This window comes from Semicossyphus pulcher, unplaced genomic scaffold (assembly GCF_022749685.1).
Source record: "Semicossyphus pulcher isolate SPU_LCO1_2020_fin unplaced genomic scaffold, fSemPul1.0.p SCAF_23, whole genome shotgun sequence".
NCBI lineage: Eukaryota > Metazoa > Chordata > Actinopteri > Labriformes > Labridae > Semicossyphus > Semicossyphus pulcher.
Window position 1 is genome coordinate 9,654,249 of NW_027211697.1, and position 14,081 is coordinate 9,668,329.

A 14,081-nucleotide genomic window follows, 5' to 3' on the forward strand; every position below is an offset into this window, starting at 1 on the left:
ACCAACACAACACAATATAAACATAAGGGTCAGCGACCATTTTGCACTATGCCTGTAATGTAACTGAGCTATGCTTTTGGCTGTTCTACTCACAGTCCCCCCTTCCAGCTGGTAATCTTACTGGCTGAAACACAGCAGATACAAGGATGGGGCTGAATTCTTCCGCTACGTAGGTTCACATCTAATATTCAGTCCATTAAATGAAAAGGCGCTGAGGCACACAGGCAGGTGAGCAAGAGGAGAGAAAGCAAGCCAGCTCTTTATTCACCTGAGCTACCTACAGAATGTCAGTGTAGATGGGGAGGGGATAAGCATCAACTCACCAACTCTGTCCATCCCGCATCACTCTGAAGCACCTATTTTATCACAAGGACATAAAAATATATGACATGTATAAGACAAAGCATGGATTTCTTGTGGCAACAGTCAAGCAACCTACATACTGTAGCTAGTCCAAAGTGAAATTAAAAAAGGAACATCATAGCACAAAGCAAACAAACAAAAAAAACAAGTATGTATTGACAGAATAGGAAGAGAGAGGGTGGGAAGCTGCAACACGGTCCAGTGATGACATCACATTGTAAAGAGCTATTCGGAGCCGTGTAGGCCGAGCAGGTGTGGGATGAGCCCAAAAAGAACCAGGCAATAAAGTACTCAGCTGACGTCCCAGCATCCCAAATCGTGAGAGACTAACCAGTGCAGAAAAAAACACTGACCTGCGACACCTAGAAGAGAGCCGCTAATCTGTGGACCGAGTGTGTGCGTGTGCAGAGAAACAATGGGTCCATTTGGTGTGCTGATGTTAGCCCATCAACTCTCCTCAAGCCCAAGTTTAGCTTCCAGCTAACTGCTCAGCATCTACCAAACAGAGCGGCTTAGCTAACCTAGCCGATTGGCTCACGACAAAAAGGTTGAATAATCATTGCTTGAGCTAATAAAACGAAATAAATGTTTCAGTTAAGATTGCAAAGAAGCAACCAGTCTCCGCAGCTCACCCAGCAGCAGAGTCCTGCTAGCTAACTCACCGGTGGTAACCTAGCTGGCTAACCCATGTACTAGCAGCGTTACTGCTGTAAGAGCACAGTTTTTCTAAGACTGTACTTTTGTCCAACCCACTTAGTGATTGTGCTTCATGTGGGACATACTTTGCTCTCCAGTTCTGTATGTCTGTGTGCCACATTACAATTATTTCACGTTTGTTTCTGAAGCTAACGTTGAAGTTCCTGTGTTTTTACCTTGCGTCTCCTCGTCTCAGCAGTACCACTCCAAACAAAGCATTGGTATATGACTCGAAGGTTTTGTTTCCAATTATCCACCTTATAACCGTTCACATGGGAACACCCGGCCGGACTCATGACAGACAAAACATTCAGTTTGGGTATATAGGTGACAATAAAAAGTCTCCTGGATGATTCACTTAGCTAGCTAGCTAGCTAGCACGAACTGTCTGTCCAGAAATGGTTTCCGTTTGCAAATGGGACAATCGATGTAGTATCCAAAATGCTCCTCGGGCATCTGATAAACACGGTCTTTGATAAACTAGCTACACATCTGTTCATGTAGTCAACTAACAAAATTATCACTTCAGGAAAATTTCTGCTCCTCTTGCTGTTTTGACAGTTGCCTTTTCCTTTAACGTTAGCTGCACTTCCACTCTCACGATTAGTTAGCTTTCTTTCTCTAGTTAGCCTGCTAACGCTCAACTACAGCTTCACAATGCCCGCCCAGCGTACATCGTGATTTGCCAACACAAAGACGTTACGTCATTACGTTGGTTTTACAGCACGTTGGGTGCGTTTGGTTTGGAAGCCAGTGTGTTCCGTATTAGTGAATTTTGGATTTTAACCATAGGATGCATCGATGACGTTGCCTTTATAATAACACCTCCCTTTCAGGGCGGTCTGAATTATAAAAACGATCAAAAGAAATCAATATTATCATTCTGAATGATATATAGCTACAATTTAAGTCAAATAGGCGTCATTGTGGGCAATGTTAATGTCAATCACACACAGTCATTGGTCAATCATTGTTGACTCCTATTTTTGCCAGCTTTCCCTCTCTCATAAATGCAAGTATTTGGTAGTAACTCCATCTATATGCAAATGACCAGTTTATGATTTATGATTTTTTTGATGCGTTTAAAGTAAATAGAGCAATTTGAACATCAGAAAAAAAACTATGGACTTATTTGAAGGTATACTTATTGAAAGTTCAACACATATCATCAATTAAAGCCTACCACCTAGTGGTTACATGGTATACAAAGTTTATACTCGATGTAAAGCTTGCAAGACTCAACTTCAAAGTCAATTTGGATATGTCAATATACTGTATAGCCTACATGACCCAATGGGGCCCTCACATGTTTCTTTCCAGACCCCCGCTTTTGACAGGGCTGAATTTTGCAAATTTTAAATCCGTGTAATAAAGAGTAGCAGCTAAGTCAAAATAAACATATTATAGCAAAATAAGAAAACATTTAAGAAATGATGTCAACAAGCAATCTTAATATTATAGGTCAGAAGCCCTGACTAAATATAGTGTTCTACTACAATGTTTTTGAAGGGTTTACATTTTCAGTTTCATGCAGAGAGTCCACTCTTAAATGAGGGTCATAATAGGGGCATGGGGTTCTAGACTTTTGTAACACTAATTAGGCCTTTCCCAATAAAGATGCAGATTTTTTCAATTATTTCTTCTTTGTATCAAGATCAAAATACTGCATTCAAGTAGGATTGTTAAACGATAGCTTCAGCTGGGTTGCATTTGTAATTGACATGTAACATTATTTAGAGGGATCAAATCATACTCTTGAGCTTGAGGTGGGAAAGGTGGTCAATTTAAATTCAATTTAAATTTAATGCCATATATTCAACATTTCAGTTAATTTAAATCAAAAGTAGTGCTGTTAAAATACATATAAAAGACCTAAAAGACCTAACAACAGAATGTGGAGAGGCCTCTTTTGTTTGATAACTGAGTAAAGCTAAAGATGCATTAATGCATGAACATACTTTTTGTTTGTTGCAGCAGGCAAAGGTGGTCTTACTTATTATACTGCTGGGTATCTTTATCTATACTATGTATACAATTGATTTGTTGATAATATAATAATATATTAGATTTCGTGTTTAACACCTGAATTTGAAAAGTACAAAATGTAATGTTGAAGATACAATATTTCCTTCTAAAATGCTACACCTCTGAGTACCTCAGAGTTACACTCAGTACACTTAAGTTAATGCACTTTGCTACTTTCAGATTAGTTTCACTCTTTGGTGTATCTCGGTTATAGCTGTAATGGACTAAATCTGGATCTGCACAGAGCAAGCAGCTGGCCTGAGTATTTCATTTATTTACTAAGCAGGTGTATCCCAATGCCTGAATAACAGGCTGACTTATAGGTTTCTGGGACAGGCTGGCGTGATTTATAATTTGCTTTCAAGATTTAAAAACTATTACTAGAAGGTTTTGTTTGAAATTGTGAAAATAAAATAAAATAAAAAGTCATTGTCCTTAATTTTCCACTAGGTGGCAGTGCAGGTCAAAATATTATCACTGTTCAAATGTGTATTTCTACAGTCATAATAAGAATGTTCCTCTTTCTTGCGTCGTCTTCCTTAATGATTTGTCATTCATGGCATGTTTTTCAATCTTAAAAGGGAATCCAAATAGCTTTCTATTTTTTAGACAAACATACAGAATCATATCCTCTGGACTGTAAGTATATAGGGAAGCACAATGGATATATTGCATATAACAGGTAAGAAATAAACCTACACTATTAAAGCAACTTGAACAACAATAAAGTGACTGGAACAAAAGTCTTTGTCTCGTACTTTGAAGCTCCAATCAGCTGTTTATCAACAGAACAATTACTGTGTCTCAGATGATCCTGTTAATCGTGGACTGAACGGAGAAAAAACAACATGTTTTTGCCTCTGACACATGGAGAGGATTTAAGGTCAAGCCCTCAACATTAGGGCGGATCACAAACACGACCCTCCCAGCAAGGGAACGGCAAAGATAGCAATTTCTAAGGAAGCAGTGTGGGGATTGCTTTCTGCGGAAAGGTTGACGCTGAGCAGCATACTTGGAAGGACAGCCGGGCGCTGTGTTGCTCAGAAAGCTGAACATAATTTCTAAATGAATATATGAGCGCTAATCGACATTACCAGCTTAACTTAGTAAGGATGAGAATTTGAGGGAATGTAAGCAGAGATTTGTCATAATGACAGTTATAGTGTGAGGTCACATATGAGCTGAAGCCTTAAGCTAAGCCTGCATTCTTTCTGATGGCCATTTGTGGGAGACTGCAGTGGTTGCAAAAAAAAAGTCTGCTTATATAAAGGTCTATGATAATATGACCATCTCATTTGATTTAGTACCTCAGTAAAAACTTTTAAGAGGAGTTAATGCCTTATTCACCAATGTCACGTCGATCGATACAGCCTGAAGTTCATTTAGCAACTAGCCTAAGGGGTCCCATTTAGAGTGAAATAGACAATATGCTCTAGGGCGTTACCATTATTTGTCAAGTCGCTACCACAGCAACCTGAAACGTTTTATGATCAGCTTTAATTTGAACTAAAAACACTGTTTAAAGCCATTTCTTACTTGCCAAAATTAGCAACCCTGTTACTGTGTCCCAATCCAGGGGCTGCAGCCTTCGAAGGCCGTATTTGAAGGCAGATTGCGTCACAGCGGCTCATCGAAGGCTGTCCCAATTCGAAGACTCCTTCACATGCTGCCGACAAATGCGTCCTCCTTTTCCTGGGCCAGGAATGATCCATCGAGTGCATCCGTAACGGCCCAATGTATCCCGCGATTCAAATGAGATGGTGGACTCTTACGCGGCCGAGGATTAAACTTTTAAAATTAAAGTAAAAATTGAATAGGTAGCATTACACATGTTTAAAAAACCCGAAAAGGCCCTTATAACAAATTTTCTTTAAAACAATAGGTTAAGTTACGTGACATTAGTTATGCTAGCTAGTTAACCCGCAAACTAGATATTGCTAGGCGTCAGGAGCGGCGTTTGGTGACGCAAGGGTAAGGGCGGCAACAGCTGGTGCCACAAACAGGAAATCCTCTGTAGACCAGACCGTCTCATTTCAGTTCGGCTTTAACGGTCTTCACAGGCTATGAATGACTCATCCTCCTGGACCGCCTCCTTCGAAGGCCGCAGCCCCTGGATTGAGACACAGCTAATACAACCGTTGCAGTGAAAAATGGACACACCTTGCTAACTAAGCTATAGCTCTAGCATTAGCTGATAACTGGTCAGTGTTTGCTAACCCTTGCTCAGCTGCCGCTCCACACTCTCGTCTAAATATGTCACTTCAGTCACTTAAAAACAAGATGGCACAGGCAAAATTTCAAAATGGCGGTCTACAAACAACAACTGGGGGACATAAGGGTGCCTTTGTCCTTTTCATATACATCCACAGTCTATCAAGTATGTTTTTTTTGTTTTTATCATCCAGCTTACTCCCGTGACCTACTCTTAAGTGTGAGCTTATGTTCCCTAAGTCATGTTACCATGGAAACACATGCATTCATGTGCTATTCCTACAAACTTGTCCTTCTTTGAATGGGTACGATTTAATTTGCTTGTATGTTATGTGAGCAACTGCAGTTAACCGCTGAGGATCATACTGGTCGCTTACTGCAGATTCAGAGCTAACTTACAATAAAAGGAGACAGAATAGCAGTAACATTTAAAAATGTTCTTGTATTCATTTGTAATAAAGCTACAGTGATGGCACAGAGATCACACATAGCAAATCTCAGTTGGCTGACTGTCCCTATGGTTTTCATGGTGATGGTGATTGCTGAGTGCTTCATCGGTCAGACAGTTCATTTCAAGTTTAAACTCAAAGGCACCACTCAAACTCTTTGTACTAGAGGAGCGTAATTCCTATCGTAATTATCCTGTGAGAGAGTGGACTCTGCTCTAATGCAATTATAGCACTACAGAGGCCGGCCTCAAACCGCGAGGTCATCAAGGCATCACGGAACTGTGCCTCTGCTTTCTAAGAAGTCTTATTGCCCTAACAGACACTGACGAGCATTAGTTATGATAATCACAGAGTAGTGGCAGAGCTATTTTAGAGTTCTGGGTAAAACGCAATCATTCAATTTTGTGCTGAATTATTCAGTTCAGTAATTAGCTCCGACAAAGAGGTGATGTTTTCAGTAGGTCTGTATGTTTGTCTGAAGAATTACTGAAAAACTATTACCCTGATTTCCATAAAACTGGGTGAAAAGGTTTTCAGCTTGGTGCCAAGGAAGAACTCTAATTGGGTTAGCAGGCCACAATGTCAGTAATTATTTGATATTTGTTAGTCTTTTCTGCTTAAATATATGTTAAAAGTGTACATGTTTCCACTATACATGCGCATAAGAGATAATGGGGTTCAAGCTAGGCACAAACACATTTTGAAAAAACTCCTATGGCTAAATATGCAGACATAACAGAGGTCGTCTCTGCAGATCTGCACATTATATAAGACTAGACTACTGGCCTTGGTGGAACCCTGCGTTCTCCAAGTGACCTAATTTATTGCGGCTCTTTGTAAAAAGCACGATCTTTACTTTTTAAATAAAAAGTTAACATTTAATGCCTTTAAATGTCAAACCGCCCCTGAACTGGACAAATATATGGCGCATGAGGAGGCGGATGTACGTCAATGACTTGTTTCGGTCACTGTGGGGAGAGGTTGACTCACAGTTGACCCTGCTTCTTGATTTTCCACAGAGCTGATGTATTTAATGACCGAATGACACCTTATATGCATGACTAGAATGCATTGTTTATTAGATCAAATGTGACTTGTGTGGAATGAATGGTAATGAACAGCTTTCCTATGAAGAAAGTTGTTGAAAGCCTCTTTCTCTGTACTCAGAAATCACATGAAAGAAAACATTTCCAGTTGAATAAAACTTCTTTTGCACAGGCTATCCGACCACAACTTAGATCCAAATAACAAACGCTATCTCATTAAGAAAGTTTATCTTGTTGGAAAAGATCAGATTTAATATATAAAGTATAAAGCCAAACTGACTGACTGTGTTAAATTGTTTTTCATATGGAGAATGCTCATGCTAAGATCAGACCAGAGATCAGCAGATGGAACATCTGCATCCTGCTCACTTTCTGCCGGAGAAGCAGCGCTGCCCTTTCACATCAGCACAGAGCCATTTAAGGAGTGCTGTACTGAGGATGAGATGGATGTGGCCTGAAGTTACCCAGGCCCAAGTTATAAAGAACTCCCTCGTCAGCCATAAAGCATACATTTTGTTTGAACTGCGCTGTTCTGCAGAAAGATGCCTTCATGTCGCGAGTTCATACATTGGAACTTACTAACAGACTTTATTCCTGCGTTGTTTTACCAATGAGTGGTCTTTACTTTAAAATGATATGTTTGATTTTTTTAGGGAAATTTCTCTGAACCCAACTTTCTCTGAAACCAGACTATGTTCTGCATGTTCAGAGTATGATGGTACACATTAAACATCAATATGCAAGAAAAAACAGTTCCCAGCTGGAAATGTTACGTGCGATGTCCTGGTAATGTTTTGAGTGGGAAGTTTTTATTTGGTTCCCAGAATGTTCAAATCACATTTCAGGAACGTTTTATAAATCCCGTTCTGATAGTTCAGGCCGTACTAACATCCTGAAAAGATCCTCAGAATGTTGCAGTAAGCATGTTAACTTTTGTTTTTATGTAACATTGAGCAAATGTTTTAAAAAAGGCGTTCTGACATCCCAGGCCTCAATAACATCCTGAAAATATCTTCAGGATGTTGCAGTTAAAACATTTAAGTTTTAACGTTACAAGAACTTTATTTGAAACAGTTAGTTCTGACCAAGTGATCTGATTGGACAAGAGGCTTTCCATGAGTGCCGATATATAGTACAACCCGATGTTCAGGATACTGTTAATTAACATTACAGCAGACCGTGTATGTTGACATTGATCAAGCTGGTGCCTCTGAATCACACAGCAGACTCTTATTTCACTGGTTGCTTGATAAATCAAAACAAACAGATAAATGTACATGATAAAAAACAGCTGATGGTAAGCTGCGGTCAACTGTTGACACAGAGTGCAGGAGAATGTTTGGGTTGCTTGGCAACAAAAGTCCAGTTTCAGTTAAGTTGTGGAACAAGTTCAGTTGGTGGAACAAAAAAATAATCTGTTGTTTATTATTACTGTTTACTATTTGCCTACTGTATAAAAGCAATATCACACTGGAGGTTGTGATGTTGTACTGAATATCATCACAGCCTGCGGCTTCATGCTTACGACCAAATCAACCTCACAACCATCAGTGTGATATTGCTTAATTAAAAGGTTCTTTGAATGTTAGATTAAAATAATATGAAATAATATTTTTATGTTTTACATCTGAATATAGTCTTAAAAATAACAAGCGCATATTGAACAATTTAAAAATTAAAATAAAAACACACTTAACAATTAAAGGAACTATATGGCTTTAGAACTAAAACATAAAAATTAGCATCACTTAAGCTGCTATAAATAAGCATTAATAAGTTATTTTTCACTTGTCAATAAATCATCTGGCTAATGAACTTATCAATGATTCTGACCATGAAGACAGTGAGCTAACAAGCTTCTTCCTGTCTTGCCCAGCTGTAAATGGGTCAGAGTAACTGAAAATGTAACAGGATGACCCAAAAGTAAAAATGAAAGTGTTTAATCAAACAGGACCACACTAATGAAATACTCATTTCACCTGGAGAGAAAAATGTCACAACCCTTACTATCACAACACGCGTCATTTTACTTGTGTGATACGGCAATTCATTCCAATTACAGCAACAATGTGGATGTTATTACAGCCGGATATGTTCGATTGTTTGCGTGGGATGAGATTGTTGGGTCATGAAATGGCCCACTTTTCCACACTACTACAAAAGTAAGGTATCAAATCTTTCCCCCTGACCCAAATGGTAAAAACACTACATAATGATCTATCTGGGTCTTTCAACTCAAATCTGGGTCACATATACCAACTCAGTAAGTTTCAGCGCAAGTAATCAAGTCGCTCACATTGGAAATTAGCATGCGGTTAGATCACCAACACTACCACTCAGCTGGAGGTGTGACCAAAGAAAATGTTCAATAAGCTTCACATCTAAATGTGAGGTGAAGCTAACTCATAATTAGGTCTTCAGCGGCTGTGACACGGGGGTGGTCTCTCTGCTGTGGTGGCTAATGAGAATCTGTCCCTGCAGTGTTTACCAGATGTGGGCACTGTGTTTGTGGGGAGGCGGAGGGGATTAACTGCTGAATCTTTCCTTTGATGAGGACGTATAGCAGAGGAAATAAATAGGTCAGTGAGGTTTAGGAGATCAAGAGGTAAAATCGAACGCGTGACATTTTAAAAACTACAGCAGCAACCAGCAGACATAAACCCTGCAAGTGTTTATGGTTTGGTGGTTTTAAAACACAGTTAGCTCTGGTAGTTTATAGATAAAGTGTAATAAACACAGTAAAAAAAAAATTTTTTTGAAATTTTGACAAAAACAATAAAAATTTTCAAATCCCAGTCTGGACGTTTGCATGTCCTGCATGTTTCCTGGGTTCCCTCCGGGTACTCCAGCTTCCCCCCACAGTCCAAAGACATGCTTGTTAGGTTTACTGGTGACTATAAATTGCCCGTAGTTGGGAGTGTGAAAGGTTGTCTGTCTCTGTGCGTCAGCCCAGGGATTGACTGGCCATCAGTCCAGGGTGTACCCCGCCTCTCACCCAATGACAGCTGCGACAGCTCCAGCACCCTGGCGGTATAGAGGATGGATGGATGGTACTTAAATTGGAAATATATTTAATGCCTGCAAAACAAAAAACCTGTGGATGTCAGTCAGAAGAAACCATAACCACATCATCACTTGGTGGTGAAACAAATTACATACCCGTCAGTCTTAAGGACTTTTCTTCCAGAAAGGTCTTTTTCTTCCACCAGGAGTCTGCGGTTTGTGTCTTGTGTAAAACCAGACGATGTTGAGTTATTATTTTAGCCAAAACAAAATCTTTTCCTGAATCTACTATAGCTCTGGTGCCAACAACAACAACAAGAAGACAACTATAATAGGGTTTGGTGAGGTTAAGCTGTAAAAATGTTTGGTTTGAGTAAACATAGTGTAATGACTGTAAGGAATGGCGAACACCCCCAAACTGTCAAGTCAGTAGAATTTGGAGTTTAGTTCAGTGAGTAGAGCAGGCGCCCCATGTACAGACGCTGCAGTCCCCCGACGCACTGATTTTTTTTGGTGCATGTCATCCCCCACTCTCTACTCTCCACATCTCCTGCCTCTCTTCAGCTGTCCTATAAATAAAAGTTTTAAGAAATTCAGTGGAATTCATGGCTCTATTTACTACATTACCAGGCGTCCTAAGGGATTTTGTGTTGCCAAACCTACTTCCAGCTGAAATTAGCTTAAAATGTGTGCGTGCAGACATGAAAATAAAGTATATTCATGTCCATATGCACAAATCTATATGTTATGATTTCTCGACTATTTCAGACTGAGATGACATTATACTGGACAATAAGCAAAAAACAGGCAACTCAATAAACACAATGATCATTACAAATATTAACTCTCTGGGACTTATCAGTAGTCAAACACTAGGTGAGTCTATTTGGAAATCATTAAATTGCAGGCTTATGAGGCTTGCGGCCAAGAGGGAGCAGACCAGTGTGTGACTGAGGCTTCATATCACAGAAATATAGGTCAGCGAATGCTGGGGTGGACCTGGGTCGGCTTCTATTTGCACAGTCACAGTTGTGAATAAGGCTTTTTGAATTACACAAAGAACACATTCATACGTGCTACCAGCTGCATTTAAGTGGAAGGTGGCTGTTACGCTCACACCTGTGATGCTCTCCCCCTGACAAGGTTTTTCCCTTTTATCATGTATCATTAATCAAATTTCAGCACAAAGCAGCCGTGCAGAAAAGTAAGTATGCATAAAAGGAAGCGGTATACCCAAATAGAAATGCATGACCTGAATAAAACTCTTCACTGATCTATACAATAAGCATACAGTATTAGTCATTGCAGTCCATTAGACCACATTTGTGCTCGTCATGCACACTAATGTTTACACAGGTTGCCATGTTTCACTCTATATGCCCACGGTGTCGGGTCACACTTGTAGACATAGGTGGTTGAATTTAGGTATAGTTGGCGGTTGCTAGGTAGTGGCATGTGAAGCATTTATCCATGGCCATCGGAGGTCAGGTTGGTTTGTTCTGTGTAATAATAGGTGATCTGTGGCCTACTTCAGGGGGAAATATAGGTTATCAGAGTTTCATTCAAGAGAATCAATATGGGAACAAGTAGGATGAATATCAGGATGCACGTTATCGTAATATGCAGATTATGTCATTTTTCTGCAGATATTTTCTGCCGATAAAACGCTTTCATTCTGCCTACATGCTTGATGATTCTCCAAAAAAAGAAAAGAAAATATTTCATACAAATAAATATGGCATTTTGTACATAACCTAAGTTTAAGTACTTTTCTTATATTGCCCAGTGAGTGTGTACATTTTAAAAAGCACTGTACTATGTTATTTCTGCATCTGCCAGTGGGCTACTGAAATATCAGCAGGCGTGATACCAAATCCACTACAGGGGAGACTTGATGTTCTCTGCATCCCTCCATACATCCATTATGTATACCGCTTATCCTGTTCAGGGTCACGGGGGGCTGGAGCCTATCCCAGCTGTCATTGGGCGAAGGGCAGGGTATACCCTGGACTGATCGCCTGTCAATCACAGGGCTATGTTCTCTGCAATTAGGTGGAAATAAACGCCTAATACATCGGTATTGAAATCGTCAAAAAGGGTTGGAAAATATCAACGTACTGGATATCAGCAAAAATCCAATATCGTGCATCCCTAAAATCCATACTAGGCCCTGTCAAACTTAAGTTATATGACAAAATGTTCTTTTGTCTTCTGATGCCACATATAAATATATTGGGATTAGATGTGACTTGTGAATAGTTAGGGCAAAGGAAAGCAAGTATGGTTTATCGCTGTTTTAACTGGTAAAGAGTGAAATAAGTGATAGCTGAGACTGGCTAATGGTCCGATCATACAGGACGCGTTTTAGCAGCTGGGGGCGGCTTTTTTGTCATTGTTTTGAGAGGGACGCTTTTTGCCCGCTGCTTTTGCTTTGCAGAGCGTCTCGCTTTTTTCCGCTCTGTGCGCCTCGCATTTTTGAGGAAACGCTCCGAGCGCCTCGAGTTGAAAAAACTTCAACTCAAAGCAAAAAAGCGCCCGATATCATGGGCGTTTTTTCTCATTGTCCAATCGGATGAAAGGAGAAGCGTGCCTTCTGTCAGTTTACAATGTAACGGTTAGGTTAATGGCAGCTAATGATTCGGTGGTTGCCTTAACAACAGTAGGGAAAAAAAGCCGCCCCCAGCTGCTAAAACGCGCTCTGTCTGATCGGGCCCTAAGCCTGCAATAATTATTTTGATGCCGTTAGAAGTTCATTCACTGTTTTAATTCACTGTTTTAATGTTTAGATATTAGATAATCAACTTATTATTTGACTCTTGACACGGGCCTCTTGTGTTCTCTAAATAACATCCTAAATTAACATAATTAACTTGCAATCGTGAGATACCGGCATTGAAAAACAAATAACTAAGCTCTGTTTCCTCAATATTTTTTTGATGACCAAGCACCCAACAAAATAAGTTGGATGTTCTTTTGTAATTTACTAAAATTCTTGATAAACTTTAGTAGTTTAAATAATATTATATGCATATATGGACATTTTTCAGTACACTTTGAAAAAGTCATCTGTCAAGCTGAGTACTACTGTGATTGTTATAAGCACCAAACTAGTTAATTCATCTTAGTTAAACCACTGCTAAATTCTTACGTTAAATGAAACAACTTTACCTTTGCCCTCTGGTGTTTTAGAATAAATCACCTTTCCAGCGTAGTCTGTAGGTTTAAAAGCTGTTTAAGTGGAGTGACGTCATCACGTGATGCATGACGTAAACTGTCTGCGCCGCGAAGCAGGAAGCGTGATGGCGGTGGCTCAACCAAAGCTGGAGAAAGAGGGCGATGATTGCTCTTTACTGCCTTTAGTTCATGACATTATCAAATGGTAAGATTGCCCACATGTTCGTGAGTCTTCTATGTTTATTCACGGCTCTGTGGAAATTCATTTAGCTCTCGTAAACAGTCGTTTTGATGGTGTTGCTAATCGTGTTGTTAGCTAAAGCTTTAGCTTTTATTTTCCTCTACGCTAACTAGAAATCTGAAATGAACACACGGACCTGACATTTTGCCTTATTTGCCTTTCTCTCTTTAAGCATGGACAAGGACAGCCAGGATGTCCACCAAGAACTGGCCAAGCTAAAGTCAAGGATCCAGGAGGCTCGGGAGCAGATCTCTAACATGCCCGGGATAGAGAGCAGTCCGCTGGAGCAGCAGGAGCAGCTGGCCACGCTGCGGGAGCAGGTCCGCACCAAGAACCAGCTCCTGCAGAAATACAAAAGTCTTTGCATGTTTGATGTGCCGAAAGCATCTTGATACCGAGGGCTGGATTACTGCACTAACTGAAAGAAGCTAACAGACAGCCGATTTTGGTGCCAGCTCACGTTACGTGCAGATTCAAGAGTTTGGGGTGGACGTTCAAATGCACAAAGACTTATTTTCTCTCAGTTGCAGTGATCTGCAAGACGTTTTCCTAAAGTTAGACAGCGTCACTTTTGCCCTGATGTTTTTTGTTTCAAGAATGTAAACTTGGTTTTGTAGTATTTGTACATACTGTAGTTTTTCAGTGTTTAATTATATTATCTTGTAACATCCCTGTTTTGTATTAAAATGAATTGATTCTGAATTTTTGGTCTTAATGCCATTTTTCCCAATTAGTGCTTATAGTACACATAAATTTAAGCCTGTGGCCTTCATATTTAAATAAGCAATTTAAAAAGCAACCATTTATTTGGTGTGTTGGTTGTAGACTAAGTTTTTTTTGTTATTTCAGAATCAAATCAATATTGCAATTCGT

At 39.8% G+C, this 14,081-nt stretch overlaps 2 protein-coding genes across 4 annotated transcripts in view; one reads left to right on the forward strand and one right to left on the reverse strand.

The window, feature by feature from the left end:
• The window catches only part of usp22 (ubiquitin specific peptidase 22), a 28,706-nt gene extending 27,022 nt beyond the window's left edge, over positions 1-1,684 (reverse strand). For 2 of the 3 annotated variants that reach the window (XM_069674229.1, XM_069674227.1), the window contains exon 1: positions 1,236-1,684. In XM_069674229.1, the coding sequence (XP_069530330.1) occupies positions 1,236-1,355 (120 nt within the window). In that variant the 5' untranslated portion in view covers positions 1,356-1,684. Of the gene's footprint in view, positions 1-323; positions 357-1,235 lie in introns of all 3 variants that reach the window. The other variant, XM_069674228.1, reaches the window with a different exon arrangement.
• An 11,398-nt stretch (positions 1,685-13,082) lies between these two features.
• Positions 13,083-13,876, forward strand: med9 (mediator complex subunit 9). The gene is made up of 2 exons (XM_069674763.1): positions 13,083-13,172; positions 13,381-13,876. Exons 1-2 carry the CDS (start codon positions 13,093-13,095, stop codon positions 13,598-13,600), a joined length of 300 nt encoding a protein of 99 aa, XP_069530864.1. The 5' UTR covers positions 13,083-13,092; the 3' UTR covers positions 13,601-13,876.
• Positions 13,877-14,081: the final 205 nt, after the last annotated feature.